Source organism: Tamandua tetradactyla, chromosome 17, assembly GCF_023851605.1.
Source record: "Tamandua tetradactyla isolate mTamTet1 chromosome 17, mTamTet1.pri, whole genome shotgun sequence".
NCBI classification, from domain to species: domain Eukaryota; kingdom Metazoa; phylum Chordata; class Mammalia; order Pilosa; family Myrmecophagidae; genus Tamandua; species Tamandua tetradactyla.
The window spans coordinates 18491090-18507688 of record NC_135343.1 but is presented as its reverse complement, the minus strand read 5'-3'; the positions used below and the strand labels follow the sequence as shown (position 1 = coordinate 18507688).

At 49.6% G+C, this 16599-nt stretch overlaps 1 protein-coding gene across 1 annotated transcript; it reads right to left on the bottom strand.

Moving 5' to 3' along the window:
* Positions 1 to 7254: 7254 nt before the first annotated feature.
* On the bottom strand, positions 7255 to 16210 carry TMEM247 (transmembrane protein 247). Its single transcript, XM_077134725.1, is given in 7 exon segments — positions 7255 to 7399; positions 7877 to 7924; positions 11436 to 11589; positions 11661 to 11717; positions 11720 to 11900; positions 15098 to 15418; positions 15984 to 16210. Coding segments are annotated over 7 exon segments (1023 nt in total). The 5' UTR covers positions 16101 to 16210.
* Positions 16211 to 16599: the final 389 nt, after the last annotated feature.

Sequence of the window (16599 nt, the reverse complement as noted above, 5' to 3'; positions counted from 1 at the left end):
ATGCCAGTGTGAAAGGATGTATGTACCCTGGAAAAGCCATGTTTTAATCCTAATCCCATTTTGTAAGGGCAGCCGTTTCTTCTAATTTCTATTCAGTACTGTATATTTGAAACTGTAATTAGATCATCTCCCTGGAGATGTGACTCAGTCAAGAATGGTTGTTAAACTGGATTAGGTGGAGACATGTCTCCACCCATTTGGGTGGGTCTTGGTTAATTTACTGGAATCCTATAAAAGAGGAAACATTTTGGAGAATGTGAGAGATTCTGAGAGAGCAGAAAAGAAGGACAAAGCCACAGGAAGCAGAGAGTCCACCAGCCAATGACCTTTGAAGATGAAGAAGGAAGATGCCTCCTGGAGAGCTTCATGAAACAGGAAGCCAGCAGAGAAAGCTAACAGATGACACCGTGTTTGCCACATGCCCTTCCAGCCAAGAGAGAGAAACCCTGAACTTCATCGGCCTTCTTAAATCAAGGTATCTTTCCCTAGATGCCTTATATTGGACATTTCTATAGACTTGCTCTAATTGGGACATTTCCATGGCCTAAAAACTGTTAACTTGCAACTTATTAAATTCCCCTTTTTAAAAGCTGTTCTGTTTCTGGTCTATTGCATTCCAGCAGCTAGCAAATTGGAACATGGGGCAATGACTCCCTTCCCTGCTGAGGGCATACATTGCCATGCAGAGGCCTCATAGCTCCATTTCCATCATGTCTCTCAAACTCCCTCGTTTAGGTTCATCTCCACATCTTTCTCCATAGGATGGGCTGGGAACAGCTGGAATGACATCGCCTCCATTAGCTGTTGCTGAGCTCAGGTGCCAACACTTATAACCTTTGCTTTAGCCAAAATGGAGAGCTCTTGCATAATTCAGGCCTCTTGGTTCCAAGTGACAGAAAACCCAATTCAATTAAAAGTTAATAGCAAAAAAGGAAGCTGAATAGCTTAGGAGTATCTATTGTTTCATGTGGTCCCAGAGATTCAAATCCCGCCATCAAGGACTCACTTTCTGTCTCTTCCTCTTTCCTCCCTCTCTCCTCAATTTGTGTTTTCCCATCTCTTGACTCTGCTTTCCTCTATATCAGCTTTATTCTCAGGAAGGCTCTCCTCGAGTGGCACAAGACAGCTACCAGCAGCTCTGGACATAAATTCTACCAAACATAGTAGAATTTAGCATCCAGTGGGAAAAGAGTTTATCTTTCCTAAAAGTCCCAGCAAACATCTGTATTTCAGACTCATTGGTCAGGCTTTGGTCATATGTCCAATCATGAACCATCAGTTGGACTGGAGATAGAGATAGAATGCCCTGATTTACCAGTTCTGGTCTTGGGCCCACCCCTAGATTGGTAGCCGGCCAACTTGAACCTCATGGATTGAGACTGAGGAAGAGGGAGCTCCCCAAAAGAAAATCCTAGGGAAATGGTGGGTGAATACACACAGCAAATTTCACAGGAGTTGTCCTATGAATCAGCCTGTCTTGAGTCTGCTTTGCCTATTTATCCTGCAAGTTCAGATATGCCATAACCCCAGTAGTGGACAAGACCTAGACTGAAGCTGAAATCCCAGCTACATATGATCAATTAGTTTCTTTCAGTATTGTAGAAATTGATAGCCAAGATATTATCTGTCTTAAATTTTGCTAGTCTGCTATCATACATACCACAAGCTTGTTCTGGCTTACATAACAGGAATTTATTGGCTCGCGGTTGCAGAGGCTAGAAGGCTTGCATCCTCCTGGGGTTGGTAGCATTCTGACTGGCCAGCGATCCTTGGGTTCCTTGGCTTTCCTGTCACGTAGCGAATTTCCTTTCTCTTTCGGGTTCCATTGATCTCCAACTTCTGGCTCCTCCCATGGCTTTCCCTCGCTATGTCTGAATTTCTGCTGCTGATGAAGGACTTCGGCAATCAGATTAAAGCCCACTTTCATTCAGTTGGGCCACACCTTAACTAAAAGAACACCTTTAAGAGATCCTATTTACAATGGGTTCACACCCATAGGGATGCGAATCAAGACGGAGGATGGGTCAAAATTGAAGTGTGTAGTTCAATCTACTTCATTACCCTTCCAAATGAGTGTCTGCACTTCAACATGAACGGAGCTCTAGTCCAAGAAAATCTGCCCTAATGATGGGGCTATAGACTTTATGGCAGGACAGTGGAGGAAATATTTGCAATCCAAGAGGCCTTTTGGAGACTCAGAAGGCACAGTAAGGCACCCACTCATCCCACCCATGTTTTTTACTCTAAATGTCCTTGTCTCAATTTTATAGCAATTTATCCATACCAGGATGAGCAGAATCAGGAAGGGGGAGATATCAGGGTCAGGGGTGACAGGTACAGGGGCCTAATGGGAGGGGAGAGAGTCAGTGGTAGGATGGCAGCACAGCACAGCTCTTCCCTGAGATCCCTGCTCTCTCCACCCCTTTCTTATTCCTTTGTTACCATGGCAACTGATGGGTCCTCCCTCCTCCTTTTCCTTCTGGCTTCCTCTGGTCCCCAGGCCCCACCACTCTTTGTCTGACCAACTTCCCAGAGCTGTTGCCTGCCTTTGTCCACCTGCCTCAGCCTGCGGCACCCCATCTTAGTTCTCTCCCTGCCGTCCTAATAGTCTCCCACCTTATTTCACGCTCCCAGGTCCCTGCCCTGCCCCTTCCTTCATCTTGATCCAGGCTTTTGCCAAATTACCATCTTCCTTCAAGAAGTTGTAGGAAAATTAGATTTCTGCCACGCTAACCTGATTTGAAATGCATTAAAAGATCTGCCTCTTGAAACACCTCAAGGTGACGGACTTTGTGAAGGGAAGAAGCATCCTTTCTGCTGTTTCTGTGCTCGAACATTGTTACAGAGTGAATCATGTTCTATTTTTGTCCTACGGGTGTTTTCTGTTTAAAGAAATCCCCCAGCATGTCCCTTAGTGAAGCAGAGACCTCTATCACAAGGGAAATAACATCTCAAGTTTGGAGATTCTGAGCTGGTGTCTCCAAAGACTTTTATTAGGTTCGTAAAGTGGCTAGAAAAATGGATGCCACATTTAAAAATCAGCAGGTATCACTTGAAAAGTCCCGTTCTTTGGCTTCCCTTGAATACCTGGACATGGAGCTTGTATCTTCATACTGTGAAAATGGGCAGGAGGTGAGGAGGGGGCTGCCTCCTTTATACTGGCTCTTCAGTTTCCTGTGGCTTACCTCCTGCCAACTTCCCTCTTTTACCTGGCCTACCTGGGCCCTCCAGCCATCTGAGTTTCTGACCCTCTCCTTAACTGATCTGTTTGGAGAATCAAGATTTTCATGTTGTGTTCGTGGTTTGCGTACAGCACTTGGTCGTCTGGGGTTCCACTGAAGTTGGCTGGACATCTGAGACCAGGTGAGTTTTGTACTACTTTGGGATGCTTCCAGAGTATTCCAATCAAAGCTCACCATTCTCTAGGAACCCATGCAAGCCATCTCAGATGCTGGGGCTTTGTGTATGTGAGCATACAGGAATTGCTCAGGCATGAATGTCAGCAAGAGTAAACTGTTAGATTTCTCTCTCTACAATCACCTCCCTCTTTTATCACATATCTGCTCCTGTCCTAGAAGATGCCATGGCACCCTAGACTTCAGAAAAAGAGCCAGCCATGGCTGATTCAAGAGGGAAACCCCCCCTCACCCAGATTGCCCTCTCCTGGCCCAGCCTCTGGGGGCACCCAGTAGAGGATAAGGGGTGGGGTCCGGGAGAAGCTATCCAGGGCTTTATGATCCCCCACCACTTCAGAATATGGCAAATGTAGGGAATCGGTGGCCAGTGAATGAGGATTTATACCCCTCTTCTCTCTCAAGAACCTCTGCAGCCTTTGGTGAGAGAAAATGAATGGATAGAATAAAAGGGTAGGTTTCTAAGCAGAAAACCTTTGAAGCTGCTGCTCTAGATGTCCACAAAGAGACACACCACGGGACCATCCACTATGGTTTTGAAATACCACCCATTACTCCCCATATCAAAGCAGCTCTGAATCTTCACCCACAAACCCTAATAGACAAGACATATCACTCTTATTTGTTTTCTTTGAATCAACTTGCGGCTGCTAGCCACACTTGGCCTCTGCCACCTTCTGGCTGAGTAAGTCCCGAACCTCTCTGGGTCTGTTTCCACATCTGCAAAGTTAGGGCAGTAGTAGCGCATCCTGACAGGGCATCGAGGGATGAAATGGGATGCCAGAAAGTGCACTGGACAGGGTAGAGAGAGAACAGGTATTCTGCTCATGTCAGTTCCCTTCTCCCCTTTCCATGAAGAATTCACGGAACTCTGGCTTTTCTCCCATTTCCCATTGCATTCATTTGTTCAGTCAATTGTTCATTTGTTTCTCAAGCACTTATTAAGCTCCTGTGCCCTCCTGTCAGTACCCAGCAGTGGGTGGTCCCTGCAGCTGGACTATTAGTTGTTCCGGCATCTGTAGGCCCAAGGCCAGGCCTGAGCACTTGGCGGAGAGCTGTGTCGTGGAAGCGAGCGGCTGGCACTGGCCCCCTCTCTGGGGTGGGGGAAGCCCCTGAACATGTCCCCCTCCTACCTCTTCAACCAACGGCTCCTTTGCTCAGCACTTCTTGCACCCGTGTCCCACTGGCTGTCTTCCAAGGCCTGCTTTCCGCCCCAGGACCTTACAAAGGCTCCTTTGATAAAAAGTTCAGGGCAAAGTGACTGTATCATTTGATGCAAGTGAGGCTCAAAAGGATAGAAAATGTAGCTTTATTCTATTCTTGGTTTTCCAGCTCAGAGAAAGGTGATCAGCTGAAGGGGGCTCTGGGCAGAGGCCAGGAGGGACAGGAACTGTCACAAAGTCAAGTTGCTTCAGCCCGAGGCTTCTGGTAGGCTGTGATTAGCTGCTGGAAGCTTGGAGGGTGACCTGCATGCTAAGAGGTGCCTCCTGCTCAGCCAGACTCTGCTTTCAGAGCTGCTGGGTGTGCCACAGGGGCCGCTCAGCATCTGTTACCTAGGCCTTCTCCAGTGGTCCACCCAGTCTCAGAAGACACACAGCCTACTCACTCCCTCCTGAGCCTCGGAGCCAGTCTTAGCATGGGATTTAAGGTGGGCTTCCTTCACCCACCTCCAGGGTCGGCTTCCTGGGCGTGAGACCAGGACCGGGCACTGGGGAGCCTGGTGCCTCGTTGGATGTCCTGCTGGCATCCTCTCAAATTTTTCAACCCTTTTTGAACCACAGACCCTGTGTTTTCATTTTGGCTGGACCCTGCAAAATCAGAGCTGGTGCTGTCTACCTCTCCCAGTTTTTGGAATTCAAGCAGGCAACCAATACACATTCCCTACTCCTCTCCTCTTACTAATACCTCTCATTTGCAGAGCTCTCATTCATGATAAGTTTTCACCCATTATCATACTGAACTGCCATTGCAGCCCTGTGAGGCCGCTCACCTGTGAGGCCGCTCACCTGTGAGGCGGCTCACCTGTGGGATGGGTCACCTGCAGGGTGGGTCACCTGTGAGATAGCTCACCTGTGAGTAGCTCACGTCCCCAACTCATGGCTGAGAAGATCGTTGGTGGAGGTTGCCTGAGGGACCCAGGATTTGTGGTGCCACCCTCTTTGCTGTCTTTGAGGAACAAAATTGCCTACCTCCTGACACTATCTGTAATCCTTTTCTACTTAAATGTAAGGAATTTTTAAGTCCAAAGCTAATCTTCCACTTTGGTCTCCATAGCGGGCAAAGCTCTCTGAGGGCACTTAATAAATATGGACTAATGAACCTGCAGTTGCTGTTCCTTTGGCTAATTAAATCTAAATAAGTCACAGACTTTAAATTATGCAATAGGGCTTGGCCAAAAGAGCGTAACAATGCAGAGCCCTAGCTTTTCTGCCGTGCCCTGTGGAAAAATACCGTCTTTTAATCATGCTTAACCTTCCTGAAGGAGCAGTGGTAGCCTTTAAATAATGAATGAATGTATATTCGCAGGATTTTCCCAAAGCCACACACATTGGTACATCGGCGGCAGATCAGAAAAGGGACCAAGGCAGAGAGAGTCCTGCGGGGGATTCTGGAACTTTCCGGTGAATCTCAGCATGCTGGATGAATAATCACTGATCCCTCAGGAGCCCCCAGTTTCCAGGGTTGGTGGGAGAACACAGAGGAGGAGCAACTGGCGCCTGCCTTCCTTGGGCAGCAGCCTCCTGACATTGAGCAGCAAGCTCGGCCACCCCGGCTGGCAGGGGCCATTGCTGGAGACGCTCACAGCATTTCCAGAGGCTGCTACACTCTTGTTTTCTATGTGGACTCTTCGGGGCCGCCCTACCCCCACCCCCAAGATGCTCTGGGCCACGGGCAGTGCCCTCATGAGGGAGGAAAGGGTGAAGCTGGTCCTAGAATTTCTTTGGGACTTGGAAGGGACCTCCTCACCTGTGGCCTGGAGTAGCCCTTTTAACACTTCAACGTGCATGTGAATCATCAAGGATATTGTCAAAAGCATGTGTTCCGTGCGTCTGGGGAGGAGCCTGAGATGCTGCGCTTCTGCCAGGCTCCCGGGCAATACGGCTGCCCCGCGGGGATTTAGGGTTTCCCACCGTGGCTGCATGTTAGATCAACTGGCGTGTTTTAACCGCTACCAAGACCCCCCCAGGGCACAATCTCAGGTCAATTAAGTCAGAATTTCCGAAATCAGAGTCTAGGCTTTGGTGTTTTCTTAAACTCTAATTAGAGTCTAGATAATTTATAAGGCACCCAGATGAAGCCTAGAAAGCTTAACCGATTTGCCTGGAGTCATCTGCTAAATTGGGATTAGAAACAGACAGGCAGGGAAGTGGCCTTTGGAACCAGTCTGCTCCCTCTTTCCTCCTGCGGAGTTAAGCTTGGGCTCTGGATTGCAACCTATGGGATTCCATCTGAGAAGCAGGAAAGGATCCTCCATCTCTCCCTAAGCCTGCCTGAGCCCTTACTTCCCTGTGTCCCAGCTGAGTGGATCCTTAGCACACAGAGGACGTGGCACCCACATGGCTCGGTGTGTGCAGGCTGATCAGATCCACACTTGGCCCGCAGGAGGGATGAAGGGGACACTGGGCTCTGATCTAGAGGTGGGAGTCTGGAGTCAAACCCACAGCTTCATTGAGGATGCCCGGCTCAGAGGGCGCTCCCTGCTGAGTGTCCGGTGCTGTCCCGCTTAGGGAGGTCAGAGAGAGGGCAGGCCAAGGTCGGGAGGGTGGAGGCAGAGCTGCTCCGGGTGGGCGCGGGGCCAGGGAAAACCATGACCTTCCTGCTGTGGTATGTGAACGCGGCCTCAAGGCAGAAGTGCGGCGGGCTGGGCCCAGACTGGCTGGGGCTGTGCTCCACCCGTCCACTCGTCCGCCTGTCCATCTATCCACCCATCCACCCGTGCTGCCCCGCCAGGACACTCGAGGCAGCGGGCGAGGGGAGTGGGCGCCCTGCCAAAGGAGCGGGGTAAGGTGGACTCGGCTCTCGGCCTAACCGCGCTCCCTCCCTCCCCACCTCCCACCCCCTGCCACACTGTCCGAGTCTTAATTTGTTCAAGGCTGTCAGGTAAAAGTTTCCAACCTCCGACTACCTGTGGTTAGGGGGAGCCACGTGACCCAGTTCTGCCCGAGGACGAGGTAAGCAGATGCCTCTGGGTGGGTCTGCTCAGAAAGTTTTTTAAAGCTGGCTTCTTCCTTAATCCCTTTACTGATCCAGATCTGTAGACCTGAGACCTGGAGGAACAGCAGCCTTTTTGAGATCATGCGGCCGAAAGACAGGCAACGAGGATGATGAAGCAAGAAGATTGGGTCCCCTGAGACTTCCTAGAGCAGTTTCCCCAGCCTTATACTGCCTGCCTGGTATTTCTTAGTAGGTGAGAAATGTAAACCTCTACGAAGGCTAAGCCATCGTAACTGGGTTTCTTTTACCTGCAGGTGAAGGCGAGCCTCAGATCCAGGGCCTCAGAATGGGTGTTCCTGGACGGAAGTGGGAAGGGAAGGTCAAGGAGGCAAGAACATGATCCCCAGGGGAGGAGGAGAAAAGGAGGCTCTACTTCTTCTCTTTATTGTCACCATCGCACCCTGCAATCTTCAGGGAATGAATCCCTGTTTCTCAAGGGACTAACTAAGTTCATATTCCTTATCCCAACATTTGAGACCGTACAAAATTTGACCCCAAACCATTTTTCTAGGCCTGCTGTGTTTATACTGTTCACTCAAGCAAGGATGGCTCTTCTCTTTCTCCTGAATACAGATTGTACATTCTCATCCTCATCTGAAGGTGATTTCCCCTTTTCTTTTCTACCTGTTCCTGGCTTACCTGCCCTTGGAGGCTGCTCTTCAGAGAAGTTTTCTCTTATCACCCTGGACTCTAGGGACCTCTCCTTCTTTGGTTTCTTTAACCACCGAGGTGAGGTCCATATGCTGACAGCTTCTTTGCATTTCATGTATGTTAAGCCTCTTCTTCCCAGGAGGGCTGTGAGAGCTGCCAAAGGCAGGACCTTAGCAGCGTGGGTGCATAGAAAGAGCATGAGCTTTGCGGGTAGATTTGGGATTGAATTCCAGGTATGCTGCTTCCTAGCTGGGGTGATTTGGGGTAAGTCATGTAACCTCTCTGAGCCTCAGGATCCTCATCTGTGAAATGGGAATAATATACATTTCTACCTCCTAGGGTTGCAGTGAAGGTAAGATCCATGAAACATTTCACAGAGTGCCTGGAACATTGGAGGTGCTTAGGAAGTGCTTGTATGACAACTGGTTGCCTGCTGGGTAACTCCTCAGTTGTGCTTCTTTCCTATCTGTCTCTCTTCCTTCTGATTTTTCTGCTTTGCATTTGCACTGAGAAAGTTTGAGGAGTAACCACGAGGGGTTCTCCTTTTCCAAGAAGGGAGATCCTAGGGTACTAGCTTTAGTCGTCAGCCACAGTAAAAGGGACCGAGGGGAGATTTCATGCCTATTCCTAAGGGTGTGAGATGAGGGATGCTAACTAAACTGCTCAAGGAAGTTCAGTCCTGTGAAGATTTATTATGGAAAATGAATGTCTTAAGTCCAGCTCTGCCCTGACAACAGGAGAATGAACTAAATGGCCTTATGGCATTAGCAATTTTCACAAATTCCTAAACCTCTCTTAACAAGGTAAGCAGGTGGGCATTAACTGCTCTGAAATCCTCAACACCTCCCCCTCCTCCCACCTCATTCCCACCCCAGAAACCCAGATCAAGATGATGTTAGCAGTGACCCATAGCAGAAAGCCTGTGTGTTGAAAGTTTAATGAGAAATGACAGTTTTATTACTTCCCAGTAAGTGCTTGTCACACAAAGATCTAAATGGAGGTGGATACATTGAATTGGGTGGAAAATGAGAAGTCACGGTAGACTTCAATGGCATAATAATGTACTGACATTGAGGTCCCAAGGCAGTCTTCCTTCTTCCCTGTGTTTGCCCTGAGCCCTGCTCAGCCCAAGGAGATGGAACCTTCTCTATTTTGCCCTCAAGCCATGGCCATGGCCCTGCCCCTGTGAAGAGGAGGGGTCAATACAGACTTGATTGATGGCGCAGCTGGGTCCAGCCTCATTCCGTTCTGCTGCGTTGCCACTACAGTGAAGTCTCCTGTGCCATAGCCAGCCAAGCAGGCGTCATTTCTGGGCTGTGCGGGTGGGGTCAGACCAGCCGACAATCTGCGAGGTGGTCTAGGTCGGGCAAGAGGTTGGGGAGCTGGCGACTGGGGGAGTCGAACTCCTTTTCCCTGTTACACACACACTGGGCAGCTCCACTTCGGGCTTCCTCATGAGCCCTCTAGTGTCCAAAGCCTGTTTCTTTTGGTTGTGGCTGCATGTTTATTTGGGGGGGGAGGGGTGTATATATCTCTATTGTGAGCAACTGTTTGTTTTGTATCTGCGTATATGCGTGTGTGTGTGTGTGTGTGTGTACAGGTTTTTAAGTCAGTATCTGTGTTTCTGGGTTAGTCTGCATGAGTTTGCTAGCTTGGGCTGATAGGTCCTTGTAGATGTGTGTGTGTGTGTGTGTGTGTGTGTGTGTGTGTGTTTGTGTGGTGTGGGTGTGTATGTATAGGACTTTAAGATTTGGGTATGTGTGCCTGTCCTTTTCCTCTCTACTTTTCCCATAGAGCAGCACGATGTCTTCCTCTAGACACAAGCAGGTGTTTAATTCCTCCTTCCCTATGATCCTTAGGGATATGCCCATATTTTATCACCCTACCCCACCCAAGGGATGTATTTTTTGGTGATAGGGCTGCCCCCATTTCTGCCAGGTTCTGATAGGCCTGTCTTGAGCTCCCTGGAGCTTCTGCCTCTCTCTGTGTTAATTGTATACTGCCTGAGGGCAGGGCTCCAACCCTCATGGCTGACAGTGACCGGCCATTTATGACTGAGTGGTAAATGGCACTCACCAATGGCCTTGTGATGACGTCCTGAAGTGTTTGCACAGCTGGAAAGAGCTCTGTGAGTCTTGACTCCGGCAGCAGTTTCTTATTGCTGCTCTAACCTCTCACCACAAATGTAGTGCCTTAAAGCCACCCAAATTTATTTCCTTACAGTTTGAGAGATCAGAAGTCTAAAATAAGTTACCAAGGCAGTGTTTCCTCTAGAGGCTCTAAGGACATACCATTTTCTTGCCTTTCCCAGTTTCTAGAGGCCGCTTGCATTCCTTGGCTCTTGGTCCTACATCCCTCCAGCCTCTGCTTCTGCCATCCCCTCTCCTTCATTGACTCTCAACCTCCTGTCTCCTTCTTTAAGGACCCTTGTGCTTCCATGGGGCCCACCTGGAGAATCCAGGGTCATCTCTCCACCTCACGATCCTTAATCACATCTGCAAAGTCCTTTTGCCATGTCTGGTAAGTTGTATTATAAACCTCAGAGAGAGACACGTTCTTAATCTTACTCCATTCCTGTAGGTATAAATCCACTCTAAATAGATCCTTTTGAAAGGTTATTTTTATTAAGGTGTGGCCCAGTGGAATGAAGTTAATTCCTATTACTGGATGCTTTATGAAGACAAAGCCACCTGGAGAAGCAGCTGGAAGTCAGTCAAACTCAGAAGAGAAAGGAGAGGCCATCAGCATGGGCACTGTCATGTGACACGAAAGACAGGGACCTTGACCTCGGACCTCGGGCAGCCCATCCCAGAACACCAGTTTTCAGCAGAAAAGCATTGTCTTGTTGATGGTGTAATTTTGGTCTTCTCCTAGTCTCAAGACCGTGAGCCAATGCATTCCTATTATTTAAGCCAACCCTTTGCGTGGGATTTGTTTTAGCAGCTGGGAAGCCAAGAGACCAGGTAAAGTAACATATTCACAGATTCCCGGGAGTAGGACGTGAGGACATGGGCATATTTGGTGTGTGTGTAGGGGGGGCATAGTTTTCCTTTCTCAAGGAAAGATCTATGAGAGTGAGTGCTGTGGTGGACCCCCAGCCAGCCCGGTCATGGTGTGATTTCTGTGATTCTGGAGAGGTTTTCTAAACCTACTAACTTCGGAAATCCTTCTCGAGGGGATGAAGTGCCCACATCCACCATCCATGGTCCATCATCCACCGCTGAGGACCCAGGCTCCGTACAAGAGACCGGAACGTCCTTCTGTACGTGGGGTGTACATGCTGACTGCAGGCCCTTTCTCAGGGCAGGTTCTGACGGAGGGAGGCACGAGGCGAGGGAAGGAGGCGCCGGGGAGGGAGGTGGGGAGGCGGGCCTGGGTTACCTTCTGAGGACCCCCGGGCGAGGGTGCCCAGTGATGGAGAGAGCACAGGCACTGGGAGTAGGACCAGAGAGTTTTAATCAAACAGAGCAGAATGGCCGCGAGGCAGAACAGGTAGTGCTTGGAGAAGAGAAAGAAGACCATCTCCTTGGTGACGTAGATTACGTGTATGAAGATGAAGCAGTACAGGAACATGGCAAACTGGTTCTGGGGGAGCAGGAGGTCCTGGAAGCCTCCCAAGAACTGTGGGGGGGAAGAAGACAGTGGAGCTGGCAAAACCAGGCCCCGGGTGTCTGGACTTGGGAGCCAGACAGATCTGAGTCCAATCCTGCCCTGTCTCTCCCTGGGACCTCGGGCACGTTGTCTCCCTCGCCCAAGCAAAGGGTACAAGTGCCCACTCCGCAAGGTCATGAGGAGGAAGAGCGAGACAATAAATGCAAAATCCCCAGTGAGGCGACTGGTCTGTAGGACGAACTCTTTTTTTTTCTTTTCTTTTCCTTTTCTTTTCCCTTTTGAAGCCTGCTCTGGTCCCTGCTGACCTGGGAGCCCGGCACACAGCTTCCCTCCCTCTTTACGGTCCGTGCTGCGCTTTGGATTAAGGGTCCGGGCAGTCCCTCTCTCCGACCGCAGCCTCCACAGAACTGACACTGACTCTCTGGACAGTTTGTCCCGATACCCAACCCTGTTTTTGAACAGTGGCAGAATGAGGGGGGTCCACTGGGTATGAAGCTCCTGGTACATGTCACACTGGGTCCTTTAGCCCAGGGTTTGGGCTCTCCAGAGGCAGGTGCTGAGATGGATGGTGGGACCTCCCTAAACCCTTGGAGTACTGAACCGGGGGCAAAGCTGCTTGGGTTCTCTGGCTAATAGTGTCTGGGAGGTGCCTTTTCCAGAATCTGTACAATTGGGGGTCCAACAGGCCCCATTTTAACTGTCTAAGCATCAGCTTTTAAGTAAGGCAAAAGCTTATATAATTATTTTGATGTATAATTAAGAAAGATCACCCATGGTTTAGTTTTAAAAATATTTTATAAAAAGCATGGCACAATTTTTCATAAGCAGCCAGATGGCAGGAACTGAGATGCCCTAAACCATCTAAAAAACACTCAAAGCAGTATTTTCAACACAGTGAAATCTTTCTATCCATCTACCTACCTACCTACGTACCATCCAGCCATCTACACAAAAAAGGGGAGAGGGTGGCGAAGCCTAAAAAAACAACTCAACGCCTCACCTTATGGTAAACACACAAAAAATAGAACACTTTGGTAAACTATTGCCAGAGGTTTGCACACACCATTGTTGAAGCAACCATATAAAATGTGGGGGCAGCTAAATAAAACCGAGGGGAGCAGGAGTGACTTGGGTTATGCCGCCTCTACCATGAACAGCGAGGAAGACTGGAGGCCAGAGGAGGAAACCCAGTGTTGTAGAGGGAGTGGAGGGCTGGCAGATCGGATGGGTCCCCGCAGACTCAGCACAGCTCTGGACTCATGGATTGTCTACCACCTTTCTGCAACCTGCATATGCTCTCAGTCTGAAAGGCTGGTGGGCGATCACTCTGATTCTAATAACAAAACATGCCTTAGGAAAACCCCTTAGACTTTTCAAAACATTCAATGGTCTATCTTTGGAACAGAGGGCAGCAGCTAGAACTACACAATTTCCAAGGGTTTCCATCTTACCCAGCAAGGAGAAAGATTTTTAAACTAAAAAGGGGAAAGAAAACATGGTTAGGAGGAGAAACAGGCCAAAGATACACTACAATTCCATTTGTCTGCATTAAACTGTTCCAGGCTCCAGCTTGGGACAAGTTTAACCCAGGATACCGAGAAAAAAAGTAAGTTTGGAAATGGGCATTGTTTATGAGAATTCAAAAATATCAGGAAATGTGCCAAAATCTTAATGACAAGGCAAACATTGTCCAGATTGTCAAAAAGAGGAAAAAGATGGATTATGGACATTCCAATTCAATAAGCTTGACTTAGCTTAGCAAAATCAGCTAATATATAATTAAGCAGGTATTTTGCAAGAGGAAAAATAAAAGGTGATCATTGTTAGAAGCCAACATGTGCTTGTTAAGAACAAATCATGCCAAACCAACCCTCTTTTCTTTGAAAAACAAGCAAGTGACCAGCCATTTGGGGAAATGAAATGCTATAGATACTGCAATTGCATAATTCTAGGAAACATCTGACAGCATGTCTCAGGATAGTTTTTCGGACAAGGTGGAGAAATGTGAGCTAGATAAATGCAACTCAAGGATGCTGATTAACGGAACATTGCTAACCTGTAGGTGGATCTTTAGTGGTATTTACTGTAGGTCATATCCTTTTCAACAATTATGGCAATGCCTCAGATAAAGACAGAAGGCAAGCTTCTCAGAATTTCAGATGACTCAGAGCTGGGAAGCATAGCTAATACATTACATCCCAATAAAATTGAAAGGAGATGAATGTAAGTTGCTGCATTTGGGTCAAGAAGTGAATTGCATGAGTACATAAAAATGATAATAGCTAACATTTATTGCGTGCTTGCCTAATATGCCAGGCTCATGCAAAGTGCTTCACACAATTCTCCAATCTAATCCCACCCAACAATTCCGTGAGGCAGGTGCTGCTTTATAGAGGAGCACCGAGCCTCAAAGAGGATTAGTAATTTGCCAGTCATCACACGGTTTCTACATGGGAGATAGGATTTCCAGCCAGGATCGTCTCACTTTGAAGCCCGGGCAACACTGCTTTAAACAAGAACATCTCCCAGTCTTGAGTGCTTAGTTAGGCAGTTCCAGACCCTGGGCTTAGCGCTCCACAGTTTCAGGTAGGTCTCCTGCTCCCCGTTCAGTACAGATCATGGGAGAGTGGGACGTTTCTTATGAAAAGACCCCCAAGTTTTTGTTGACTACAAGGTACGTGATCCAACGGAGCAAAGTTGGCCCTCATTAAGGGAGATGATGGTTCCATCAAAACCAGTGACCAGGTTATCGTGGGAGTCTGGGTCTGGGCTCCCAGGTGTCCCATTTAAAGAGATACAGAGGGGAATGGAGAGTGGTGGAAATCCAATAAGAAAGGAAATGCTCAAGACTAGGGATAGATTTTCTGGAGCAGGAAAGCCATGGGCCGCGGTCTTAAAGTAGCAAAAGGGCTGTGGGGTGCACAAGGAGGTTTGGGGACCCTTCCTTATAGAGGTGGATTTCAAGCTTAGCATGGAAGCTCTTTCTAACAGAGCCATTCTATATGGGACATTGGTGTCTAAAGCAGCCCAGGCTCTAGAAGTGACTGACCCAGAGCGGTGGGGGCTGGAGGTGGCCTGCCTGGACGCACAGCCCCTCCTAGCTGAGATCCCAAGCGGTGGTGGAGCAGGTAAGGTGGGCTCCCAGAGCAGGCCAGGTCCCGCGGAGGCCGCAGGTCTGCCCCCGCCACCCCGCCCCCAGCACCTACCAGGCGCGGCACCGCCTGCTGCTGCAGCTGCTGCATCGCCTCCTCGTGCTGCCGCTGGCGCTCGTTCTCCTCGTGCAGGAACTTCAGCCGGTTGAGCTCGAACTCCATGCGCACCTTCTCCAGCTCCATCTCGGCTCTGAGCTCTGTCTGCGGGTCCGGGGGGAGCTCCGCGGGCTCGGGCCCGTCGCCCGCCTGGCCCTTGGTGGCGGGGCTGGCCTTGAGGGGCGGCGGCTTCGGTGGCCCTGGGCAGCCGCCGTCCTCGCAAGCCTCTGTCTCCTCCAGGTAGTCGTAGGAGGAGTCTGGCCTGGGGGAATCTGCCTCCTGGGTGGGTGAGGGGTGTGTGTGTGTGGGGGCGGGGGCAGTGAGGAGTCATTAGAGGGGTGCCAGACCCACCTGCAGCTCCCAGTACCCCAGCAGGGGGAGGCATTAGGAAGTCCTAGTTTGTCTTCCTAGTTATTCTTAAATCATTACAGAGGTAACCTTCTCCCAACCCCAACCTAACTTTGGGACAAGTTAGACATGCAGCATCCTCTGGGGGCTACAGAAGGAAGAAGAAACCCAGGCTCTGCATTGAGAAAACACAACATATAGGGACCAACAAAAGGGTGATGGTGATAGCTGGATCCCATCTCTAGAGGGTGGGAAAGGCTCCACACGGGAAGTAGATGGGGGAGACCAAAGCCAGCTTCAAGTGACCTCACAATCTTGGGAAGGGCTCCCTACTCCAGGAATGGGTTCCAGTTATGGGGCAGGGGCGCCCGCCAGCTGCTCGTCCTGGAAGCGCTCTGGACTCCCAGCGCACGCAGCTCCCATGGCATGCTCCCCGGGCGCCCCTCCGCCCCCGGATGGTCCAGGCGGGGGCAGGGGGACTGGGCATCAGCCTTACCAAAGAAGCCCGAGTCTTTCCTTCCAACATGGGATCACCAGGCAGCATCTTGGGGAAGGTTGGGCAGCTTTCTCCTGCCCCTCGGGCTTCCATTGTCTCCCTGTCCTCTGTTTCCATCCAGAAAGTCACGATGCTGCCAGCTGGGGCAAAAGGACATCTTTTGAGGTATTAACTTTTGGCTCGCCAGATTCCACAACCCAGCCACCATCACAATCCCCTGTCCTCACAATAACCCACATTCCGTTGCTAGGGCCCCTTTGGCCGAGGGTGGGGAACCTTTGGGGTGCTGCCAATAAAAGCTGCAGGAAGGGCTTTCTCACCCCAAGGGACTGCTGTGAAAACTAGAAGTCTGCCCTTGAAACTCATTCCCTTGGGTCCCTCTTTCAAATGCAGATTTTATTGCTAAGAGTCACAATTAGCTCCACAACCCGTCATTATTCACACTCCCAAATGGGATAGAATGGATTGAGGGAGACCAGAAAAGGGGCTGAAGGGCTGAGGAATATACTCTGCCATTTTCGGTTTTGTGACAACCACTGCAAAACATCTGTGCAGCTGGAGGCAGTGTTGCCTTGCTGCATTGGAATTCTAGCTTTGCTGCTCTCTGTAGCTGTGT